The sequence below is a fragment of the Colletotrichum abscissum genome, assembly GCF_030869225.1.
Source record: "Colletotrichum abscissum strain IMI 504890 chromosome Unknown Scaffold_60.1, whole genome shotgun sequence".
NCBI lineage: Eukaryota > Fungi > Ascomycota > Sordariomycetes > Glomerellales > Glomerellaceae > Colletotrichum > Colletotrichum abscissum.
Genome location: NW_026850504.1, coordinates 213,887 through 238,236, shown reverse-complemented (window position 1 = coordinate 238,236; position 24,350 = coordinate 213,887). Strand labels below are relative to the sequence as shown.

At 53.3% G+C, this 24,350-nt stretch overlaps 9 protein-coding genes across 9 annotated transcripts; 5 read left to right on the top strand and 4 right to left on the bottom strand.

Annotated features, from left to right (window-relative positions):
• Positions 1-2,620: 2,620 nt before the first annotated feature.
• On the top strand, positions 2,621-3,838 carry CABS01_15003 (uncharacterized protein; the record flags this gene model as incomplete). The annotated part of the gene is made up of 4 exons (XM_060548341.1): positions 2,621-2,778; positions 2,840-3,267; positions 3,336-3,460; positions 3,515-3,838. 4 exons carry the CDS (start codon positions 2,621-2,623, stop codon positions 3,836-3,838), a joined length of 1,035 nt encoding a protein of 344 aa, XP_060392337.1.
• A 1,613-nt stretch (positions 3,839-5,451) lies between these two features.
• CABS01_15002 (HCNGP-like protein) lies at positions 5,452-6,396 on the bottom strand (the record flags this gene model as incomplete). The annotated part of the gene is made up of 3 exons (XM_060548340.1): positions 5,452-6,167; positions 6,227-6,275; positions 6,337-6,396. The coding sequence occupies 3 exons, from the start codon at positions 6,394-6,396 to the stop codon at positions 5,452-5,454; spliced, it is 825 nt and encodes a 274-aa protein (XP_060392336.1).
• Positions 6,397-7,074: 678 nt separating this feature from the next.
• CABS01_15001 (DEAD/DEAH box helicase) lies at positions 7,075-10,827 on the top strand (the record flags this gene model as incomplete). Its single annotated transcript, XM_060548339.1, has 4 exons — positions 7,075-7,218; positions 7,334-7,609; positions 7,672-8,107; positions 8,183-10,827. 4 exons carry the CDS (start codon positions 7,075-7,077, stop codon positions 10,825-10,827), a joined length of 3,501 nt encoding a protein of 1,166 aa, XP_060392335.1.
• Positions 10,828-11,210: 383 nt separating this feature from the next.
• Positions 11,211-11,668, bottom strand: CABS01_15000 (uncharacterized protein; the record flags this gene model as incomplete). Its single annotated transcript, XM_060548338.1, has 2 exons — positions 11,211-11,369; positions 11,450-11,668. The coding sequence occupies 2 exons, from the start codon at positions 11,666-11,668 to the stop codon at positions 11,211-11,213; spliced, it is 378 nt and encodes a 125-aa protein (XP_060392334.1).
• Positions 11,669-13,022: 1,354 nt separating this feature from the next.
• CABS01_14999 (phosphoribosylaminoimidazolecarboxamide formyltransferase/IMP cyclohydrolase) lies at positions 13,023-14,926 on the top strand (the record flags this gene model as incomplete). The annotated part of the gene is made up of 3 exons (XM_060548337.1): positions 13,023-13,168; positions 13,237-14,719; positions 14,771-14,926. 3 exons carry the CDS (start codon positions 13,023-13,025, stop codon positions 14,924-14,926), a joined length of 1,785 nt encoding a protein of 594 aa, XP_060392333.1.
• Positions 14,927-15,958: 1,032 nt separating this feature from the next.
• Positions 15,959-16,679, top strand: CABS01_14998 (uncharacterized protein; the record flags this gene model as incomplete). The annotated part of the gene is made up of 2 exons (XM_060548336.1): positions 15,959-16,337; positions 16,525-16,679. Coding segments are annotated over 2 exons (534 nt in total), but the record flags the coding sequence as incomplete, so codon positions are not given.
• Positions 16,680-17,158: 479 nt separating this feature from the next.
• On the top strand, positions 17,159-19,300 carry CABS01_14997 (zinc-responsiveness transcriptional activator; the record flags this gene model as incomplete). The annotated part of the gene is made up of 3 exons (XM_060548335.1): positions 17,159-18,755; positions 18,810-18,956; positions 19,008-19,300. The coding sequence occupies 3 exons, from the start codon at positions 17,159-17,161 to the stop codon at positions 19,298-19,300; spliced, it is 2,037 nt and encodes a 678-aa protein (XP_060392331.1).
• A 44-nt stretch (positions 19,301-19,344) lies between these two features.
• Positions 19,345-19,695, bottom strand: CABS01_14996 (uncharacterized protein; the record flags this gene model as incomplete). The annotated part of the gene is made up of 1 exon (XM_060548334.1): positions 19,345-19,695. The coding sequence occupies one exon, from the start codon at positions 19,693-19,695 to the stop codon at positions 19,345-19,347; it is 351 nt and encodes a 116-aa protein (XP_060392330.1).
• A 3,251-nt stretch (positions 19,696-22,946) lies between these two features.
• Positions 22,947-23,475, bottom strand: CABS01_14995 (ribosomal L29 protein; the record flags this gene model as incomplete). Its single annotated transcript, XM_060548333.1, has 2 exons — positions 22,947-23,223; positions 23,327-23,475. The coding sequence occupies 2 exons, from the start codon at positions 23,473-23,475 to the stop codon at positions 22,947-22,949; spliced, it is 426 nt and encodes a 141-aa protein (XP_060392329.1).
• Positions 23,476-24,350: the final 875 nt, after the last annotated feature.

Sequence of the window (24,350 nt, the reverse complement as noted above, 5' to 3'; positions counted from 1 at the left end):
ACCCTGGTGTCCTGATGATGCACGGAGTACTAGCAGACTGGCATAAGCTTCTTGCCCAAAAATGAGCTTGGCTGACTCAATCGGCCGAATGTTACGTTGGGGAAAGGCAAAACAACTCAAAAAACGGTACTGCTGATCCGTACAGATAGGTAGGTACTTTAGGCCGATATGACGGGTTGATTGTTCAACTGTCGAGAAGAAGTGAGATAAGGTAAGGGTTGTGTTCACTTGCAGCTCTTCATGAGGCCATTTGTAATGACAGCAGAGAGTATTTAAAACGGAAGCAACGTGGACATCCAACCTACCTAATGTTGAGCTTCCTTCGGGTCCGCGAGGTCCGTACCTGTTGATAGTGACTTCCAAGGTGGTGGTGTATGATTCCGGTGGATAAAAAGTCGTTTAGGAAGGACGCCCCACAGTGGCTCCCAACCTAGGTACCTAAGCTCTGAACTTCTGAAGTGCCCGACTCCACCAATTTGTGTACATACCTACATACTCCGTAAGGAAGGCGGGGGCTCTCCAGGTTCCCCCTCAGTAACGGGCGCTTTCTGAGTGGCTCCCCAGGTAGCTAAGATTCTACTAGTGTAAGTCCCCGTCCCCGCTCCTACCCGAAAAATGCCCAGACTCTGGGGGATGCTGGGGGAGAAATGAGTGGGACATTGGCAGGGCGAATGGAGGCGCGCGGGCAAGGCGAGAGCGGGACGTCGACCTCTTCTTGCCTTTCCTAAGGTACGGAGTAGGTAGTGGGAACATTGGGCACCTAAGGCAAGCACGGCTGCACGACAAGGTAGCTCACGAGGGCACAAGGGAAAGAGGGCGAGGCAAAGGTCCTTCCGTATCTCCAAATGTCAATCATTGGCCTTCTGCGTCAAATCTCCGAGCCAATTCATTCTGGCACGTCTGGCTCGACCAATCCTGGCCCATCATCTGCCCATTTTGGCCGTTTACAGCTGCAGCTCCTTTCCGCGCCGCACTGCCTCCGGTTCCTTTCTTTCTCCCTCTCTCTCTCTTTTTTCTCAGCTCCCCCGTGAAAATTCTGACACTTCGTGACCATGTGATTGTCGACTTCGCCGCGCTACCAATTCTGTCGTTTTCGTGCAAAATGAAGCCAAGACTCGGTGAGATTTCCATCAAAGTCAACCTGACAAACCGTACAATTTGAGAACCTCCATTGGCCCTTCGTATCACACAGTACGATACGGATACCCCCAAGAGGTTCATCAGTGGCACAAAACGAGAGAAGGAACGCCATCAGCCTCAAGGTCATGATACTTTGATTGGGTAGCCGGGGATACCCTCTCCAACGCTAGAAGCCCGCCGGAGTGCCTCCTAGTGGGCGGCGTTCGCACTCTTGAATCCTTGGAGTTGACAACGTCCACTGGTTTACTCGCCTCCACCTTGACGGTTGTCTCATCGAGAGCACCACGGCGTAGAGGACCGCTGCGTTCTTGGCTAGGTATTCACCATTTCATTCGAGGCTATCAAATCTCAGCCAGTCCATCGTCAATTGCCTCCCAACATGATCCGGCTTTCCTCGCAACGGCTGGACCGTGTCTACGGCTCACTTCGTATCCGTCGCCCCTTCACTTGTACACTACAGGGTAAATCTCATCAACACCCCTGCAGCATGGGCGGGCAAGCCACGCAGGTCGGTATATTGCGCCGTGGTAACGCAGAAGGGGGACCTGTGTAAACACCCAGTCACACACAACCACCCAACATCACTTTCATATGCTCAATCTTGTTCACGAGATGCCGAGGGACCGCACTCTGGTGGCCCAGCGGGATTGTAACTCTGGTGTTAGCGGGCAAGGGGTCCCCCTACCTCTTCCTCGACACACAATGCGGGGCATCCGCTTAGGTAGGAAGATGGTGTCGACCTTGTAGCTCGGCATGCCACCCAATCTGGCAACGCTGCCCCGGTCTGCCCTTGTAATTCGACCTCCCCTCCATCGCAGATTCGGACGTCAAAGATTTGACCTGGCATATTCTTCTGTGTTGGTCTGTGGACAGCCTGCCACGCCTGCCATCTGACTGGCCGATCCGTTCTCTCTCGTTACGCACTCTAGCCATGTATCCGTTCGATAGGCACTTTCGGCCCATACACACCCACGCTTAACGGACCACATGCTGCGACCTTGCTTGCACTTACACACGATGCCTGCTCCACGCCCCAGGTACCGCAGGTCCGCAGCACATCCCAACCTACACTACCCTGCCTACCCTACCGAGTCGAGCTGGGTTAGTCGATGGGTCTGTAAGGAAGGGGAAGGGTTACATACCTGATGTGGACATGGAGATCTCGAGCTATCGCTGCCGTGTGATGCATAGGGTGCCTACTATTCCCTGGCATCCCCAGCTTTTACCCCAGAAAGCATCTCTCTCGATCTCTGTACTTAAGAACCCTCGGTCCCACTCGATTACTTGGTTCTCTGACATACCAGACAAAAACTGTTGAGCTGTCATCGACATCGAGGTTTGACAGACAGTTTCCTCCTATCCTTCACTCGAATACGTACACACGCACACTCCCACATACATCGGGAACTCACGGAAGTGAAGGATAACCCTACAGCTTTATCGCACGATATAACGCGCATAACGAAGCAGTTCGGACAACATGAGTAAACACGATATCTCTCACTCCGAGAATGCCGTCGGTGGTGGTGCTGCATACGGCGGTGGCAAGAGGAAGACATGTATGAGACATTGTGCAAGGTTCTGGTGGCTCTATTTGATCGGTAGCGTCGCAGGAATCCTTCTCGTCGTTCTTCTCATGTAAGTGTCAACATCCTCCCCAAGGCGGTCCAAATCCCAAGTGTTCTAACGCGAAACTCAGCATCTTTGTTGCCGTACCAAAGATTGCACAAAAGAAGCTCGATGATGCCGAGCTCACAGTTGATAGCATCATCGTCTCCCAGACAACACCCACTTCATACAACATGGCTATCAACTCGACGCTGAGATCAGACGGCTCAGTCAAGGCCACGATCGAGGGTTTCGACGGCAAAATGTTCCTGACGGACCTTCCAGGAGAAGTTGCCTTCGTGAACCTCACGTTCCCCGAGACCAAATCAGTTAAGCTACAGACCGTCAACATTAGCCAGCCCATCGAAATCAACGACATGCCCGCCTTCACCACCTTCAATACCTGGCTTCAAAACAATGAGTCTGTCAGAGTTACGGTCAAGGGTGACACTCATATCAAGGTCAATGGCATTGCCAGGCGTTACGGGGTTACTTTCAAGAACACAATGACCTTGAAGGGTAAGTTCCGCCGCCACTGCACTAATCTCCAGGTTGCGTCCATGATACACGTTGCTAACGAAACCTAGGTCTGAACGGCTTCAAGGGCCTTAATGTGACGGATAACACCATCTCTCTCACACCGGACGCTCAGGGTGACAACTTCAAGGGTCACGTCTCGATCCCCAACCCTTCTGTTCTCACATTGGAAATTGTACGTTTATGCAACTTCTCTCACAAAAACCAATACTAACATCAAGGTTCTTAGGGCAACGCCTCGTTTGTCAACCTTTTGGACGGCCAGGACATTGGTACCGTCTACCTCGACAATCTCCTACTCCACCCAGGCATCAACAACGTCACCATGCGTGCCAATATTTCTCAAGCCCCCGTCCTTGCCGCCATGCAGAAAAAGCCCGCCTGCGAGAACGGTATCATTCCCTTCAGCCTCCGCGGCAAGAACGTTACCAGCAATGGCCAGAGGCTGTCCTACTTTTCCGATGCTCTCTCCTCTGGCGAGGTTGTTACGGATATCAACATTGGCGAATCGTTGAAGAGGTCTCTGAACATCACGTTCACCTGCACTAGCTAGATTCTCAAGCGACTTTGTTAAGTCTGCTACGGACTGAACGAAAAGGGGGCACACTATTTGCGCGTTGAGAAACGAGTGTGGGTGGCAAGGTTGACAGTTCTGCACGAATATGAAAGTATTAATGAATTTTATTATGTTGCTTGGAAAGCTCTTGCGACTCTGGGGCAGCGTTGAGAGCGATGGATCGGACACCTTTGCGGTGGTGATAATCTAGCGACCCTAGATACCTATGACGGCGTAGAGCCGTAACATAGCTGGAATATGATACCTTGATACCTGACTCTACTGCCCGGGCTGATCAAAGCGCGACTTAAAGTAAGATCACATACGATGTCACGATAACCTTCAACTGACAGTGTCGCAAACTCGTACTCTGTTTTTAAGATTCGACGTCATTCCCTCTCGTCCCTACGACTTCCAGCCTCAATCCTGACGGAATAGAAAAAGTGACGCATCTACCACACACAACCTGTCGTCCCAAGTAAAGAGAAATCCCATCCATACCCCTTTTTCCTTCTCTCTCGGTCCGTGTCCCAGAACTCGACCATCTGACAACAAATGACGGTTTTCAGAGCACACCCTCTTTGAGCGCACGAGCGCACAACGTTTCCGCCAGGGCAGTCATCATCCCGAAGTAGGGGTATCAATCGCGAAGATTTTAGAGGGCTTTTGGGGCTATGTGATATTTCCTCTAGATCTCTTGCTACCTCTTGCGGTGTGATACCCCGCCTCAAGTTGCTGTCGGGCGCGGGGAAGCCGCACCAGAGATCCGATAGCCGTCGTCAATCCCACGTGCTGAAGATCCGCAACCAACGTTGACGCGCGCCTCGGCTCCCAAGGCCAGAGAAGGAGGAACGAGGCTACACAATCAACCCCCCAGCACCTGAGACGCCGTTACGAAACTCTGTCTCCATTCTAGACCCCACTGTGCGGCAATGCGGACCATGTAACCCCCCTCGAGTTATAATGATATTCTTTTTCCACGGCACTAGTGTACATTGTATGCGTATGTGTGTTTGTTTGCGGCTAGGCATGCCAGCACACTCTTATTCCCCTCATTGCTATTGATTGAATAAAGTGATGCCGAGGAGATCGACGGCGAGCGTCAGAGAGACACCGAGGTCTGCGGCTGCCAATCGAGAAGGAGATTTCGGGCGACTCGAGGATGGGTTGCAATTAGAGGATCAAGGATGGAATTAACACAGAAATAGTTCGCTTGGCGATGGCAGAGATGTGGAGGATTAGCCCCCAATCAATGACACGAGACGTCTGATAGCTGCATCGATAACCTGGAAACTCCCCGAGCAGGTCAACCTTGAGCGGGAAATGAAAAGAGCAGGACGCTTTGGACCCATCTGGGCGATGTCTGACAAGTTCCCGTAGAGTAGCCCCTGTCACAGAAGTGTGAGGAAGAAGGATCGATGCTGGTGACTGATGGGTACCCCAGCAGTCAGCTTGCCGAGTTGCTGAATCCCTCAAACGCCTGTCAAGCAAGATAACCGTAGTAAATGAACAGCTGAAGCCGAAGCTGAGGCAGCTGACAGACGTCAGTGACCAACCAGCCCGGATGCCTTGCCAAACGGAATCACCAACCAGGCCCAGCTTGCTGCTCTTCACAGCGCACCCGCCTTCCTCTTTCCCCCACGCGAGACGAGACCCCCTTGCTCAATCCCAGCCGCAGGCGAAGCAGCAGACTCGGCACCTGCTGCGGCAGCCGGCACGAACTCGACGGGCCCGCCTCCCTTCCTCGCCCCCGCGCCGCGCACTTTATCCTGGCTCTGTCGCAGCGCCGTCCTGCCCGCCCACTCCGGCAAGAGATCCTCCGACGTCGGGTCCCAGCCGAGCGCGGGCGGTAGCGTGGTGGCGTAGCCCGCGCGGCCGTCGAGGTCGACGAAGGACATGAGCTTGTCCGTCAGGCTCGGGTTGCGGAGGGCGGCGGACTGGGCGAGTTTGGCATTGAAGTGGACGCCCTTCTTCTTGAGGTCGAGAAACTGGGTGAATTTGGCGCTGAGGGCGGGGGGTGGGGAGCCCGGCGGCGAGGGAGGTATGTCGAAGTTGGGCACCGGGGGCAGGGTGAGATCGCGGAGGAGGGCGCGGGAGGCGGTGTATGGCGAGGCTGGGGGTTGGGACGGATCTTCTCCTGAGGGGAGATTTGGTAGTTGAGTGTCCATTGGGGGAAGGGAGGGGCCCAGTGGGACGGAGTGTTGTTGGACTGGGCCTATTGTTATGTTTTCTGTGGATGGTTGAGGCTCTATTGGTGGTTGAGGTGCGGCGGCGGCGGTAGGAGGAGGAGCAGCAGCAGGTGATGTTGATGGTGGCTTGTCATTATCTGAGAGGCTCATTAGTACGAGGTTGTGAGAAGGCCTGAACTAGTTGGCGAGATATTACTTGAGCCTGTGTTATTCTTGGGAGATGTGGGTTTCTCTGCAATCTCAGTCTAGACATTGTGTAAGTGACTGGCTTTCTGAGTGAGAAGAGGAGCATCTTTGTGAGCGCACCTTTACATCTTCGACCTCATCGTCTTCGTCACTGCTGGCGTACGCCACCAGACCACCCATTGTATCGACTCGGGGATCTTTATGTCAAAGAAGGTCTAAGACAGATGTCCTTTTAGGTTAGATTGACGTAGGTTGAGAAGTGAATGAGTTCGATGGAGGGACAAGATAATTGGGGACAGGTGAGAAGCTCGGTGTGCTTCAACGCCCCACGCGACAGGCGACAAAATCTGGGGAATGCACGAGCCTTAAGGTGGTGAGGTATCACCTAAGGCAGCCTTTCTTATTGCTAATATCACCTGTAATATTCAAATTCGTCGAGTCCCCTATTGTGAATTTTAAATGACTGAACCGGCATAGGTATTGAACATAGTGAGTCAAGAACTCTTTCACTAACCATTGCCAAAAGAGTTTTAAGTGAGAATGAGGTGCCTTCCCTCTGCAACCAGCCACACCTGCGATGTGGCTGGGGAATGGTCCGTGCATTATCGCGGATAAAGCTCGGTGGAGTTGGCCTCGTTTCCTGGCGCATCAACTTTAATCTGATAATCGTCACGTCGCAACTTTTCCGCCCCTCATGCCAGATCCGTCATTCGCTTGCCAACAGACCTAGTACATTGGAAGAGCGGCCCCGTACAGCGGTACTTGCCCATCAGGTTTCGAACTCTCAGAATAAACAGTGGCAAAGAAACAAATACACGAGTGAAGACCCTGTCGAAAAAGTAGCTCGAGACCTACAACATGGCTCGGACCAGGGACTCGCGCTCACCATCGCCTGCAGGAAGCCAATACGCGAGACGCCGCAAAGACGATGACAGGAGGGACCGCCGTGATGATGGAGGCAGAGACTACCGTCGTCGCTCGCGGTCCAGGAGCCCTGGCGATGTGAGAAGACACCGCAGAGAACGAGAATGGGACTACTCTGACAGGTACCAACAGCGACGATATCGAGATCGCGAGCGCGATCGCGACTCTCACCGCCGGAGAGATCGCTCCATAGACCGACGAGACGACGATTTGTATCGCGGAGGCCGACGAGACAACGACCGCCACAGAGACAATCGGAGGAGGTCTCGCGATCGATTCGCCGACAGAGACCGATCTCTCGACAGACGGCGGCATCGTGATAGCGACAGGGACCATCGTCCAAGGCGAGACGACTCCAGGGATCGAGCTCGCGCGAGGCGAGAGGGAACTGCTGACTCCCGTCCGCGTAGCAAGCGCGATGATAGCCGCCCACGCGGCGCAGCGCCTCCAGAGAAAACCAGTACCCCTGGTAATGAGGTGAGACCGATCACCATGCCCTTTCCATCATGGATCGCTAACTCAATATCACAGGCTGCTAAGCCCAAGCCTGCCCCAGCCCAGACTGAAGCTGACAAAAAGGCCGAACGACTCGCCAGGCTCGAGGCCTGGAAGAAGAGCAGAGAGAACAAGGCCAATAAAGAGAATGAGGTTAATCCAAGTCAGACTAGGAATCTCCTCGCAGAGATGGACAAAAAGTCCGTGGCGTCCCCGGCTCCCGCTTCGCCATCTGTCGCCTCGCCTGCTGTCGCATCTCCCGTAGTCGCGTCCCCGGCGGCATCCCCAGCGCCAACGCTCAATACTTCTGGAAATGCATCACCAGCTGTGCCTTTCGCGGGCAAGTTTGACCCCAAGGCCATTGCGAAGAAATCGGCAGCGTCTCACAAGAACACCGGCACGAATAGTGTGCTGGGCGCGCTGGAAGGCCGGCCCGAGAAGCCCACGGCACCTGTTGCACCAATCACGAAGGGTAAGCTACCACCCCCTTCCTATGCAGATGCGCAAGGGGCAGTCATGAGAGGGACACATACTAACAGCATAATAGCCTCAGCACTTCCCGCCAACCGAAACCTGAGCGCTTTTGGTTTCAGCAAAGCGACTGCCGACAGTGAGAAGCTCGCAAACAAGCGCAAGCTCGATCTCGATGAGGAGGAAGGGACGAAGAGGAAACTCACAAAGCTACCCGCACTTCCCCTCGAGGCTGATGACACCCCCTACGCTGATCAAGATGAAGACGATGAGTCGGACGGTGGCAACTTTGCCGAAACGGAAGAAGAAGCTGCTGCAATTGCCCGTGCTGCGCACGAACGACGCGAGAGAGAGCTGCAGGAGGCGCAAGAAGAGTCCAAGCAAGATGTCGACATGCAAGATGTTGCGCCAACGCAAACTGCTGAGCTAGTTGAAGAGCCTCCAGTCGCCGACAAGATGGAGGTCGTGGAAGCCGAAGAGGACGATGTTGATCCGTTGGACGCTTTCATGGCCGATCTGTCGGATACAAAAGCCGCGCCGGGTCCCAAGGCAAGTACATCCACGAAGAAGGTCCAGGAGCCTGAGGCGTACTTCAGTGACGATGAATACGCTTTCAAAGCAGACGATGGCCCCAACGCCAATGCAGCTCTCGCCATGGCTGCGAAACGCAAGAAGAAAGATATTCCCACGGTGGACTACAGCAAGATAGACTTACTACCTATTCGTAAGGATTTCTGGGTCGAACCAGCGGAGCTTGCCGCTCTCAGCGAAGAAGAGGTCACCGAACTGCGCGCGGAGCTTGACGGCATCAAAGTCTCGGGCAAAAACGTCCCTAAGCCGGTACAGAAGTGGGCCCAGTGCGGTCTCAATGAGCGGACATTGGACGTCATCGCCGGCCTTGGCTATGAAAAGCCGACGCCGATTCAGATGCAATCTCTGCCCATTCTCATGTCGGGGCGTGATGTTGTCGCCGTTGCCAGGACTGGATCAGGTAAAACAATGGCCTTCCTCCTTCCTATGTTCCGTCACATTATGGATCAGCCGCCCATCAGGGACACCGACGGTCCCATTGGTCTCATCATGACACCGACTCGCGAGCTGGCAGTCCAGATTCATCGCGATTGTAAACCCTTTCTGAAGGCAATGGGTTTGCGGGCTGTCTGTGCCTATGGTGGAGCTCCCATTAGAGATCAAATCGCCGAGCTCAAGCGCGGTGCCGAAATTGTCGTGTGCACTCCCGGCCGCATGATTGACCTGTTGGCTGCCAACCAGGGCCGTGTTACGAATGTGCGTCGCGTCACATACGCTGTCCTCGACGAGGCTGATCGCATGTTCGACATGGGTTTCGAGCCACAAGTCATGAAAATCTTCGCCAATATCCGCCCTGACCGGCAAACCATCATGTTCTCCGCAACCATGCCTCGCAGCATTGATTCCTTGGCCAAGAAGGTACTCAAGTCTCCAGTTGAGATTACCGTAGGAGGCCGCAGTATCGTGCCCGCAAACATTACGCAGATTGTTGAGGTTATTCCCGAGACTGAAAAGTTCTACCATCTACTAGGCCTGCTTGGTGAGCTTTACGAAAAGGATGAGGACGCCCGTACTCTAATCTTCGTCGAACGTCAGGAGAAGGCCGACGATCTTCTTAAGGAACTCATGACCAAGGGATATCCCTGCATGTCGATCCATGGTGGTAAAGACCAGGTCGATCGTGATTCTACAATTTCCGATTTCAAGAACGGTATCGTGCCAATCCTGGTCGCAACGTCCGTTGCAGCTCGAGGTCTGGACGTCAAGCAGCTCAAGTTGGTTGTGAACTATGACCCACCCTCTCACCACGAGGACATGGTGCACAGATCCGGACGAACGGGAAGAGCAGGTAACACTGGAACCGCAGTGACTTACATTTCTGAAGACCAGGAGAATTGCGCCCCTGGCATCGCAAAGGCTCTGGAGCAAAGCGGTGTTCCTGTCCCTAAGCGCCTGGAAGAGATGCGTAAAGCATGGATAGAAAAGGTCAAGGCAGGCAAAGCCAAGGATAACTCTGGCTTTGGTGGAAAGGGTCTGGACAGACTCGATGCCGAGCGTGAAGCTGCTCGTCTTCGTGAGCGCAAGACTCACAAGGCCGAGGGCGAAGAAGATGACGTGAAGGAGGAGAAGGCCGAGGACAAGGGCAAGTCTGCTGTCATCGACATTCAGTCCAAGGTATCAGCCGTTGTGTCCCGTGCCGCCAACAAGCCTGAAGAGGCCAAGGGTAAGGATACACCGGCTGCCGGCGGCGCCGGAGGCAAGCCGGGACAGCCTCTCGACATGGTCAGCGCAGCCATTAGGAACATCAACGAGCGACTCGGCAAGGCCGGGCAGCTTCGGTCAGGACAGCCCATCGACAACAAGGGCCCCGACGCCGGTGCGTACCACGCCACCCTCGAGATCAACGACTTCCCGCAGAAGGCCAGATGGGCGGTCACAAACAGAACCAACGTGGCCAAGATTTTGGAGGCAACTGGTGTGTCAATCACGACAAAGGGAACCTTCTATCCTGCTGGCAAGGAAGTCCCGGCCGGAGCGGACCCGAAGCTGTACATTCTCGTTGAGGGTGACACGGAGGTTGTGGTTGGCGCTGCTATGACCGAGCTTACCCGACTTCTCAGTGAGGGAACTGTTGCGGCGGCTACGGCCGACAGCCGTGCTCCCGCTTCTGGACGTTATAATGTCGTGTAAATTGCCCGGGTCCTTGTAGTATATCAGATAATGCCATGGTAGCAATAGGGCAGGGGCGCAGAGGAGTCAATGATAACGCTGATGCTGATGTTCGTTCTTGATGTGCACTCGAATTTTTTAGGATAATAATGAGAGCAGTCGCCGCGGAGATCAATAGCACCAGAGTGAAGCGCAGTTTGAGAAAGCGAAATGAAGAAATGTAGTAACTAATGACTTAGATCACCCTAGACGCCACCAATGTATGAACTCCAAACCAAGCTTCAATACCAAAACGAAGAGGTATTATCAACGAACATTGTCCACCCAAATCCATTATCTAATTCATCAAGAAAAGTCGCTAACCCCGCTTCTCTCTATTTCCCCCTTTACTACGTATCTTGGCTTTAATTGTACGTCCTAGCCTCCGCAGCGGCATCGGCATCACGCTGTCTCAGCTGCTGGGTGCTCGCGTCCTTGAGCAAATCGCTCTGAGTCTGCTTCTTCTGGGCGTTCAGTTGCGAGGAGAGCTTCCCGGTGGACTTATTTGCGGCTTTTGCTCGGGCCTGTTGAGGGGCGTAGGTGTTAGTAGGTTTATTCGCGCAGTATTGTGAGAAGAGGGAGGGAGAGGGCAGGTGAATCTCACCTCGGCTGCCTCCGCGGCTTTGCGCCGCGCTTCTGCGGCATCGGCAGACGATTGTTGTCCCGATGCGCCGCCACCGCTACCACCGCCCAGCGTCCGTGGCGGACCGCCGACTCTGGCAGGAATCGGCGCGGTCTTGGGCTGGGGCGGGGGAGCGGTGCCAAGCGGGCGACCCGGGGAGTCGAAGTTGTCCCCCTTCTCCTTGCCGCAGACAGAGCCCATTACGGTTTCTGTAGGAGAGTTCGGATAGTTTGCGATTGCGATATGGTATCTAGGGTTATAGGATCGCTGAGGTGGTGGTGGTGCGCGCGCGGAGTGGCGAGGTCGTTTCGGCGCGAGTCGTTCGGGGGAGAACGGGGTGAGGTCGGGGGACGGAGGTGTTCGGGGCCGGATGTACGTAAGGTGTTCGAGCAGGTTCCCGGGAAGGTGCGGTTCGGAGGTGATGCGGTCAGTTTTTGTCGCAATGCGCTTCTACGCTCGGGTCGGTGTTTTGGAAATCCGTAGCTATGATAGATGGCTTTGCGGGTTGCGAAGCTATTTTGAAGTAAAAAGGTCACGAGGAAGGAAGTAAGGCAGTGTCAAAGGTAGGCTGTTGGTTTTTAGCCGGAGAATCAGCGTGGCCGCGTCAGGTAACCTCGTCTATCGATATGAGGCCAAGACCGCCCAGGTTTGCGACGGGACGTTCACTGGTTCACAACGGCCTCCCGCCCATTCCATTGCCCTGCCACAGTGCTCTGTGCCACCCGGTACGAGGGGCACGCTAGCGGTGTTGGGGTTAAGGCGCATCAGCAGTCATGGACCCCTGCCGGGCCGTCCAGTGCACCGCAGTGACAGTCATTCAGGTCGTACACTGCCTACCTTCCCTCCCTTGCCGTTGTGCTCATTTTGAGACTACGGCGGGGGCGGGGCTCATTGGCTCAAAAGAGAGGCGGATGCTCCAAAAAAAGTTGACGGGCCAATGGCCGAAACTCCAATTCTTTTTTTCCCACAAGGTTTGATGAGCTTGAATCAGTAGGTGGGGGATGAGCAACATACAATGAAATAGTTTGCTTCTCCTCCATTATAATGTTCCTTCATCTGTGACCTGAGGAAGGGAAGATGGGTGAGTGCTTGGTAGAAAACAATGATACGAGATCTGAGCGAGTGAAAGTCCTGGGCCGTCCAATGTCCCACTCGAGCCGCTAGGTGGTTGGAGTTGAGGTCATTGCTGCCGTCGCATAACGTAGCGTTTCCCCTTCCTTTTCGTGCCTCCAGCGGATGCGATGCCGATGCTACGTGGGGCAAAACTACCTAGAGAATACTTTGCCTGCCGCCCTACGCGTATGAGATCTCGCCGTACCCATCACGTAGCCAACAAGAAAAAGTTTCGTAGCTTCCTGCCCCTCCCCCTCCTTGATCGGAAGCCGATTTTGCGCAACCTCTCCTCCTACCCACAGGCATCATCGCGCAAGGCAAATTTTTGTTTCCCTTGATCCTTCCTGTTTCCTCCCTCTTCTCTTCCTCTTCTTGCTCTATCCTCTAAACAACAATTCTTCCTTCCCCAAGAACTTGTCGTTGCGAGAGCACCTAAGCAAAGATGTCGGGTCAGAAGATTGCCATCGTTTCCGTCTACGATAAGACTGGTCTGCTGGACCTGGCGAAGGGCCTGAACCAGCAGAATGTCCGCATTCTCGCCTCCGGCGGTACGGCCAAGATGATCCGGGAGTCTGGCTTCCCCGTTGAGTAAGTTGCAAGTCCTTGCCGAAACTTTCACGCGTGCAACCCGAAGCTCATGGGCTTTTTTCTGATAGGGACGTCTCTGCCATTACCAAGGCCCCCGAGATGTTGGCTGGCCGTGTCAAGACTCTGCACCCCGCCGTCCACGCCGGAATACTCGCAAGAAACCTCGAGTCCGACGAGAAGGACTTGGCCGACCAGAACATCAACAAGGTCGACTATGTCATTTGCAACCTGTACCCCTTCAAGGATACTGTTGCCAAGGTCAATGTCACTGTCCCCGAGGCTGTCGAGGAGATCGATATTGGTGGCGTCACTCTTATCAGAGCTGCCGCCAAGAACCACAGCCGTGTTACCATCCTCAGTGACCCCAACGACTACGCCGAGTTCCTCAAGGAGCTCCAGGCTGGCGAGATCACCGAGGCAAGCCGTAACCGCTACGCTCTCAAGGCCTTCGAGCACACTGCCGACTACGATGCTGCCATTTCCGACTTCTTCCGCAAGCAATACGCCGCCGATGGCAAGCAGTTCTCCGCTTTGAGATACGGCGCCAACCCCCACCAGAAGCCTGCTGCTGCCTTCGTCAGTGGTGGAGAGCTCCCCTATAAGGTTCTCGGGGGCTCGCCCGGCTACATCAACCTTCTTGACGCCCTCAACAGCTGGCCCCTCGTCAAGGAGCTTAAGCAGGCTCTGGGTAAGCCTGCCGCTGCCAGCTTCAAGCACGTCTCCCCTGCCGGTGCTGCCATTGGCACTCCCCTTACCGACGACGAGAAGAAGGTTTACTTCGTCAACGATATCGAGGGCATCGACTCCTCTCCTCTTGCCCAGGCCTACGCCCGTGCTCGCGGTGCCGACCGCATGAGCAGCTTCGGTGACGTGATTGCCTTGAGTGACATTGTCGATCTCCCCACTGCCAGCATCATCTCCAAGGAGGTTTCTGACGGTGTCATTGCCCCTGGCTTCGAGGATGCTGCCCTTGCGCTCCTGAAGAAGAAGAAGGGCGGCAAGTACCTCGTCCTCCAGATCGACCCCGACTACGTCCCTGCCAAGACCGAGACCCGGACCGTCTACGGAGTCACTCTGCAGCAGGGCCGCAACGATATCGAGATTGCGCCCAAGTCGTTCAACAGAATCATCACTCCCAAGGAGTCTGGGCCTCTCTCCGAGTCCGCCCTCCGAGATTTGACCGTGGCCACCATTGCCCTGAAGTACACTCAGAGTAACTCTGTCTGCTACGCCTACAACGGACAGGTCATTGGTCTTGGCGCTGGTCAGCAGTCCAGAATCCACTGCACGCGCCTCGCTGGCGACAAGGCAGACAACTGGTGGCTTCGTTTCCACCCCCGTGTTCTGGGCATCAAGTGGAAGAAGGGCACCAAGCGCCCCGACAAGAGCAACGCCATCGATCTGTTGGTCAGCGGCGAGCTCCCCAAGTCCGGTGCGGAGCGCGAGATGTTCGAGGCTGTCTTCGAGGAGGTTCCGCCCGCATTTACTGATGCGGAGAGAGAAGAGTGGCTTGGCAAGCTGACTAATGTCGCTGTGTCAAGTGATGCTTTCGTGAGTAAAGTTCGCACCTGCTTCGAGTGAAAACCTTCTGACAAGAAACAGTTCCCCTTCGTCGACAACGTCTTCCGCGCATCTCGATCCGGAGTCAAGTACATTGCAGCTCCCGGAGGCAGCCAGAATGACGGCGCTGTCTTCGAGACTGCGGAGAAGCTTGGCATTACGTTTGTTGAGCAGAATGTCCGCCTCTTCCATCATTAAGCGTCTGTTATTATACCAAATCGGTGTTGCGGGATTCAACTTGGGCATGAGAATGGACGGATTTTGGTCCTGAAAGGGGGAATAAAAGTTACAAATGATGATGATAGCTGGCAACCCAACAGCCTTCGCAACTAGATGCGAGCAGCATGCGAGCGGCACGTTAGGCGGCATGTCGGCTGGCCATGTGAGGTGGCAGATACCATTTGCTAAGCACAGATTACAAAAAACGTTGGGCCGCTTTTGTCAGATGACTGTGATATTCAACATATATCCGGAGTACAATGGGATGGACTTTGAAGGAGTTTAGTTTAGCGGAGCCTGAAATCGGTGGCTGCATGGAAATAAAAGCCATTATGAGATGAGAAATTTGTGTTCACGTGCTATGCAGAACCTGCGGCATCGGGCGTATGATTTAGAGTTTTCCTCTTTGACTACGAAGCAGATGATATCTACTTTCAGATGCGTGAATTGCCGATCTCGCAATAGCTCCCGACGCGGGATCTAAAGCAAGCTCGTCGACGCAAACATGGTATGGCAATCAATGGCAAGGCGACTCTAGACGGAAGTCTATTCGCAAGGTAATACGAAGATGTGCATACGAAGACATGCAACTCTATAATGGCGTTCCCCTCACGTGTGGCTGACATCTACCGCTCCTAAAGGCTGGCTACCATACCCGGACGCCACTTGGGGCATTTCGAGAAGTCAATTTTGGTGTTGAGGCGGCATCGTGGAGATTTTCTGAAGTGAAAACATGCAATGGCGTCGTCCTCGGAACTTTATTGCGCGTCATTGTTCCGTGTGTCTGACAGCCCAGTGGCTTGCCATTGTTCTAGAGTCGGATGAACTATTGACGGATGTTGCCTTGTCTCTTGCTTACCCGTCAGTTGGTCTGCTGCCTCTTGAACGCCCCCCTCGCGGTTGATAAAGGACGGTCCCTAGCGCACTGACCATTAGCGTCACCTACTGTGTACCTTAGGTATTACTGCGTATTATTCTCAGAGATATTGTCTTCCAGTGCAAATAAACAGGCACGCACGCAATCTGATATTGAACACTGCTTACATACGCAGACCCTGGCAAGCCAGTCCGAACCAATGGGGAGCTGCTCATGTGCTGAGAAAGGGCACATGGTGGGGCAGGTACCAACCACGGGCCAGTGATTACAGAAACCCCCCCGGTGGCACCCACACCCCTGTGGTCAGCCTCTCAGAGCCAAGTGACGAAGTCTCTTTTGGAGTCGGGCCCGCCAGTTCTCTCGAGAGACACATGGGCGAGGGCATGAGGACCGGAGAAAGGGCCTCATCTCGGCGGCCCTCTCGTTTTTCCTACGGCTTTAAGGTTTTGGGGCTTCTTCTCCAGTCGACCTTGACGAGTATAATAAGGCAGCGGCAGTCGGCACCTTGGGGCGGTTGGAAGTGAGGAACAGACACGGCAAAGACTCATTCTCAAGAGACTGAGTGAATTTTGCAGTGCAATATCGCGAACAAGAAAAAAAGGGAAGAAAAAGCCCGGCGCAACAACCATCGCTCCTCAATTATACCGACAGGTACGTCCTATTAAATCATGAAGCGCATATTTGGCAAGGTGATTGACAGCAATGACAGGGGTTCTGGTGTTACGCTGGCAGGTTAGCCCCTCCGTCACCAGCCAGAGAGGCCGCATTTTCGCGCCAGAGGCCATCAAGGTTCTCACGCCGCACCGCACCTGCTCATCGCGCGCCTGCAACACCGCCTTCCCACAACGTGGGTAGGAACTTCCTACCGTTGCGGGTTGCCCTTGGTCCCTGGGAGTCCTGAGAAGAGGAACCAGTGGTGCCCAGTCCAATCCAATTCTTCAATTCTCGACTTCTTGCCCCTCAAGCCTTGTCAACGGTTTGACTCGCCTGGTCACGCCTCGCCTCGCCTCGCTTCGTACCAACCTTGAAGCTTTCATCCCACTTTCATATTACCCTTCTACCCAAGTCTTGGTTCTGTTTCGTCAGGGCATTCATTACTGGACCTTCCTCCACAACGTTATTCCGTTACTACTACATCTACCCTCCCCGACTCTGACACCTGGAGGAATTCTCCGTCCCCAGGGTCTCAGTTTTGCGGCTCTTTTCTTCCCACCTTCTCCAAGAACCCCCCGACCTCCAGTGGCCCAAGCTGCCGGTCGATCGACAGTCTCCGTGGAACTTCTCCCGAGCCGCATGGAAGATTCAGAGATCCTTAACATCGTCATATCAGAGTTATGGACGGCCAGCACGACGGCTTACCGTCCTTCGGTGGCCACGCCTCCGGCTTCTTTCTCGACCCGTTGGACGTGGAACATCTTAACGACCATTTCACCGGTGGCGTCACTTTGCCAGTATCGCACGATGAGTCCTGTATGGATTTGAACTTCGACCATATTGCCTGCAGAGGCCCGGATAGCAACAACCAACACCACCCTGTACCCAACCACAACCACCCTCTCACCCTGAACACCATGCCGATGCATGCCCGAAGACACCACAGCCTATCCACGATGCCTACACTACCCAACTACTTCGATCCCCGAGGCCAAATGCCCTTGGGCTTCGGCTCGAATGCCATCATGTCACCAACGGGGGCCATAGGCTTTGGCGTCTCGACCCCCAACTCGAGCCCTCAGCTCGAGGATGATAGTACCTCCGCGGCTTGCAGCAGCTTGGACTGCAATCGATGTGTTAGCGAGTGTGGCGCTAGTGAAGCTGGCGATGTTTGCACCGATGCAGAGTGCGCTCAAGCTTGCGACGATGACGACTGCGACGAAGCTGCTGCGCTTTGTACAGACGCCGAGTGTCCAGCCAACGACATCATCTCTGATAAGGACAAAGCTGCTGCCGATGTGCTGGCGTCTATTGGGGACGCTTTCAGCCAGGATGGCATGCTACCTCCGTCGATGTCTTCGATGCCGTCGATGCCTGCTCAATATTACGCAACCCAAAGCTCCTATCAAAATGGAGGAATCCAAGCAGCAACTCCAAGTCATTTCCACGCCGGCGGGATGACCATGTCGATGGCTCATTCAATGAATATGGGCAACTCTTTTCAGAGTAATCCCGACCTCTTTCACACTGCCCTCGAGTCTGTAATCGACTTTCAGGATCCTAGCATGCCTGAGCCCATAGGATGGATGGCACTTGGCTTGCACCTTAACGATCATGCACACGCTCAGACAACCTGTATACGGCCTTGTATGACAGAGAACCGGAATTTGCCGACCAGGTGCCCGCTTCCTCACCAAGCGCATGCTCATCAAGGTGAACTTGATTTCTCCTTTTGCATTCCCGACCCAAGCTCAGGGTTTGTACCTTGCGGCGCTGAGCTCAACGGCGTCGAGGATTGGGCTAGCCATTTCCAAGAACAACATGTTATTGCGCCAGAAGGAGAGCATACCAACTATTCCCATGCATCGCAACACTCTTACCCAAACCTGATGGCGCCGAATCGTCAGTCTGATTACCTTCCAGGAGGTCTTCCTGACCCGGCCCATGCTGCCCAAGGTAAGGAGCCCAGCACATCTCCTCTATCAGGGCTCCAGGCGTCTTCGTCCCCACGACCGTCTCCGGCCACTGCACAAACCCAGCCCAGCCCTGATAAGCCCGGGGCTGAAGTGTTCATTTGCCAATGGGTAATCGCCGGTCAGATTTGCGGTATGAGCTACTCGAACGATGACGCTCTGCAGATGCATTGCAAGGAGAGACACATTGTCAACCTTGGAAAGACAGATGCAGGATACAAATGCTGCTGGGAGGGATGTGCGCGTGAAGGGCATTTCACGCAAAAGAGCAAGCTTGAACGTCACCTGCAGACACACACCGGCTGTAAGTCACGACCTCATCATCTTCAATGACCAAGTATGCTGATAATGCGTCTAGTCAAACCGGTCAGGTGCACTATATGCGATACCCCGTTGTCTGCCAAGCAGTCTCTTGCGCAGCACATGAGGATTCATACTGGAGAAAAGCCCTGGACCTGCAAGTTTCCCGATTGCAAAGCATCCTTCAAGCAGCAGAGTGCATTGAGTAAGTGAAACCAATATCCTTGGGTCCAAATAATTTCTAACTATGTTCTAGCAATGCACCAGCGAACCCACACAGGCGAAAAGCCACTCAAGTGCGAGGTTTGCGGCAAGGCGTTTGGCGAATCGTCCAATTTGTCGAAACACAGAAAGACGCATAACGTGAAGGGTGCTTTCAAGTGTGATTTCTGTGACAAGGACTTTCATAGACTGGACCAGAAACGCAGACATGAGAAGATTCACCGTAAGGTCGCGGATGCGCTTAAGGCTGATAATTCTACTCCGTCTATCAAGAAGACACAGGGCGGTCGAGTTACAAAGACAGCAGATCGAAGAAACAGTAAGTGATCAACGTGGACAAGGTTGATCGCTTCGCTGGTGGTTTTTGTGGTTCAGGGGGGGGGGGGGGGCATTCTCACACTACGGATGGCTTTTTTCTTTGTCGACGTCTCATGAAATACCCTTATAGGCTCCAAGATACCGGACTGGCGTTTACATGGAGAAATGGATGAGGTCAGGACGGCATAACAGACTTCGGTGTTCAAGGCGGCGGCGAAAAGTTCAAGGGACTTGGACTTATTCTGACTTTGGTGGGCTTGGGAAAACATTCTGTTTTTCATGACGAATTCACGGTAGGTACGGTCAGCAATGAGGATAGAATTAGTATTGTAGCAATACAGTACTAGCAGTAATACCGTATGAATGACGCTTAATTGACGAAATATGTTGAGGGTGTTCTCCATGGCTTTCGAGTTGTATCTTTCTGTTTCCAAATTAGTGGACCTGGTTATGCCCGCACTCGGCCCAGAGGCCAATATTATCATTGAACGACAGATCTGTATCAATCCGTAGATGATCCTTTCGGGAGCAAATATTCCACAGGTAGAATGGTTTTCCGGTCCTGCCATGGAAAATAGGGAAGGACGGGTCATTGAGATTCCGGTGATGGCTATCTATGTTCTGTCTCGGTAGGACTTACGCACCCTGTAGGCCATCACAGGCCATCACAACCCCAGAAACCGGGTTTGCGACCAGAGTAGGTGAGTGGGCAGCGACCCGGTCATGTTGTCAACCTTCTGCTCGGGGGCACGTATGAGCTAGGGAGGGGGAGAAGGCTTGTGCAGCGTTACTAACATATGAATGACATGACCACGATTGCCGCGCAAGGCAACAGAGCAGTGTTCTTGCCTTTTCTTTCGTAGGTTTTCGTCCTGGTTCCGTGCTCCTGAGGCGTTGATGGATACGAGCTGGAGATGGTGAGAGTCTTTCTATGTGGTGTCTATAGTTTGCCAGTCTCGTCATCGCTTCAGTTTGTGATCAAGTATTACACGGCACTAGATATGACAGTGAATTTGATAGGATTGTCATGTGGCATGGTGATGATCAGATTACAAACGAAGTCTTCGTTCATCGGTACAGAAGGTGACTATGTGCGAGCTCATGTCCCACTTTTCGCCTTTATTCGCCATACTGGCGAGGCAGCCAAGGAGTAGGAGACTTTGACGACAAAATTCATATCTGGCGAACCACGAATAAAACGTTCTGCGGCCTTCCTCACGAATCAGAGCGAACAAGGTTTTCTCTCGTGAACGGTATCTTCCGAGAGAGAGGTAGTACGGTGAATGTAACTTTGGAGGCGTTCTGTCAGGTGGAGAGGGGAATCGCTTTGGTCGTAGAGGGACATACCCGACGCGATGAACTCTCGGATGAGGGACATGGTGTACCTTGGGGGGTGGGGGGGCGTGAAGTTGGTAGATTTACCCTTCTGCACCCTACCCCTCGTGCCCCTTTCCCCCTTTTTCTCCCCTTCCTGCCTCCTGGCGATGCTTCGGCGAGATTCTGTATTGTGGCTTCACGAAAGGGGAGGCATCATATGATGATGAAATTTGCCGCGTTGAGGAGAAATTCTTGCGTTGGTTTGGGGAGGATCTTCTTGGAAATGATGCCCTGGACTTGGCTGCGGGCGTTGTTCGTGATGCTCGACAAGTTTGGTGGCTGTTCAGCGGGTCTCAAGTGAGGTGAATGCTGATGATAACCAAAAACCGCCATGGAACGGCAAGTCGGTCCTATTTTGTCTGTCTGTCGTGTTCGTGCCGATCGTGAAGAATCCTTTGAGTTCAGGCTGTCTTTGGACTTGATGTGCCTTGCCGACGAGAGTTGTTATCTATGGGTGGAGAGACTCGTAACAGAACGTGAAGTTAAAGCCTGTCCCTTACTGGGCTGAAATGGATGAGATAGCAATGAAAGTATTCCATGGGCTGACCTCGCTTCACTGACAATATTGTGAACTTCGCTTTTTCCATGACCGAGTGCTGTGTCCTGGTGTCCAGACCCGTTCCACCCATAGGAAGGCATCGAGGGTAGAGCGTTGGATGAAGCCTCAATGAGATCGCCAGAAGACGGCGTCCAATACCCGTAAACCAATCATTGTGAGCGATTCCACTTCAGTATCCTTGTCGTCTTAATTCAACGTTAAGACAAGTAAAGACTTTGTAGAGTCTATACACATTTGACAAGAACTTGAGACCGCCCTCGAAACGTGCCTCCGTTGTTCCTCACCACGGCATTAAGTATCTTATTTCATGGCATTGCACGTTGTATGGAGCCAAGCCTCGGAATATCATGTTGCTACTTCCTTTTTCTAGGCACGAGAAGATGGTCGTACTTGTGTTGGCGGGATGCCCCCTCCCACGCAACTTGCCCCATCCCGAGGTCGATTCTTTTTATTGTCCACACAGCGTTTCACAGGGAGATGGAGGTCTGGGAAGAGAAAATGGGGTAAGCTGCAGGAAACTACAGGAGCTGGAGCAGCGTTTGTCTGGCTTTAGTCTGGTCTACTAAGAAAAAGCGTGCTGCGCTGAATAAAATTGTTCCAGTAGTAGTTGCCACTAAGAAGACTCTAGACGATATCGCCATCGGCGAGAAGGAAGTAGAGGTGTGCCTGTGGTGACGGGGACGGCATGACCACTCATCACCGACTAATGTCATATCATCGCGTGGAAGTGTTCATCTTCTGAAGAAAACCATGGTTCCATGAGGCAATGTGCCTTGGTGTTCTTTGCTGTAGTTTGCGAATGAAATCGTGAGCTTCAGAGGCCAGTCTCGAGGGCGATGAAGTGTGGCGGAGGCCTCGGATTGGCGCTTGTCATCTACCTACCACGTCGAAATTCAGCGATAGAGACGCCAATCTCGTAAGGTAGACATGTGTCCAGATATCAAGCAGTTAAATGGGGGAGGAGGGCAGTAACACAACTTGAAATCAAGTCTAAGGCGTCGACATCAAAAATGGACATAGGCCATAGACAGTAGACATGGACGAATGAGAGGGGACTACAAGCTTGAGCATGGACATCGTCTGGCCTGTGTCTGCTTACTTCTCTTAAGCAATGGTAATCATCACACAACGTCATATATCAGTGTATAGGGACTCCATCACATTTGAAGAAGAAAAAAGGAGCAAACTTTTGAAGTCGGGACATCTTTGGGCCCCATCATTTTGGCAGCTCTATGCTACCTCACACCACACACACCCGAGGGAATCCTCTCCCTCCCACCACGCAAGAAAGGAGGGGTGGGAAAGAACAAGAGAGGGGGATTCTTGTGAAGCCCATCCTTTTTCGTTTTTCGCTTGACCAATGTTTTGACCCGTCTTGAGAGAAATCCATTTCGTGTTTTGCAGCACTGGGGGGAGAAATGATAAAAGTGCAAATAAACCCTTAATTTCCCTCCGTGACCATGCAATGCATCATCGAGTAATTCGGGATCCCCGTGTGCCAAAAACGTGTTACGCCTCCGTGACCATTTTCATTGTTCCTCATCCCCAGATCTAACCCAGCAGCGGTCGGTCTAAATTTAAGCAGACTGTATGAAGAAGTCAGTTTCAATGTTTCCTAAGGATGCCATTCGTGATCTCGGCCAGGGAACATGAGAAGTAGCGCTCAACAGAGTGTCGAAGATCGTCCCCTCATGATGCGGCCTTCGTCAATCGCTCCTCTCATGGCTCCCTAGCCTCCATTCGAATGGCAGATATTCCGACTCTACTGACCTTGACGGCGAACTTGCGCTGGGGGAAGTGGGTGGTGCGCTTCTTGGCCTTGTCGGTGACAGCGCTGGCCTCCTTCTCGGACAATCTCCGGCGGATGGCACGGGTCTGCTTCGCGCGGAGGTCGAGGGGAGCGTACTTCTTGTTCTTGTAGAACAGGCGGAGCTGGGCGCGTTGCTTGGAGTTGATGACGGTAAGGACGCGAGCGATCGACTTGCGGATGTCGTGGCTGTAGAGCGGAAAATTTCACCGGTCAGTCCTCTTGGTTTCTCTTTTTTCGATCGACGATTCCTCCAATCAACTCGGATCAGGACAGGGGGGATCAAACGCACATCTTGTTCAGCTTGCTGCCGGAAGAGGCGATCTTCTGGATGCGGAGCTGACCGAGCTCGGTCTTGAGCTCACCAAGTTGCTTGGTCAAATCATCCTTGTTCTTGCTCCAAAGGGCGACGGCCTTGACCTTTCCGGACGACTGGGACATGATGAATTCTCGTCAGCGAAACGGGTTCTCTTTTCTCCTATGCGGCTCCTTGCAAGCAGCTCCTGCCGCCTCTGGTGTTCGCTTTTTTCGTCGGGAAGGGGCTATTTCGGGCGCGGGGTGTCGAGGATTCGGCGGGAAAGTTGCGTCGGGCTATTCGAGGATCGCCAATTCCATCAGGGAGAGCAAAAGGGGTTCACTCACCATCTTGACTGATATGGGGGGTGGCGCTGGATATCTGGGTTAGTATCGACACGTCGTGAGAGAGGCTGAGGTGATCGATCGTAAATTTGAAAGTTTGGCAAAAAGCTGTTGCCCTAGTTTGTGCGCAAAAATTCGGGACCCGGCGCGGGGCCTGCTGTGATTGGGTGCATGTGGGCCTTGGGGTTTCGAAGTCGCTGGTCATGAACTGCGCCACAGCGACTCCAGCCACAGTCTGTCACCGGGGCTGGCCGTTATCAAGCCAAAGCAGCTTGACTGAGCGAGATATCAATGGCATCGACATGTAGTTGCAACACTTTGTCTCGAATCTTTGGAGACATCTAGGGAATCTGGCGATATTGCACAAATGTTTCGAAGTTGATCAATTAGCCCTTTTGCCTTTGGGCATAAAGATATCACAGGCTTGATTCCCGTTTCATGCCATCTGTCCCTCGTCAGAAGACTTTGTGTCAACAAGTATCTAATGAGGCAAACAGAATGCCCGAGTAACAATGCCTTCTACAAACGAGTTTTTTCATGGCGTTCTAGCACATCATGAGCAAATCCTTGATGCTCCAGACTTTAATGCGACTCTACCCGCACCCGCAGTTCTCGTGCAACACTTTCGGCACTTACATAATCATTCAATGTGCACGGTCCATGTGACGCCGAGCTCC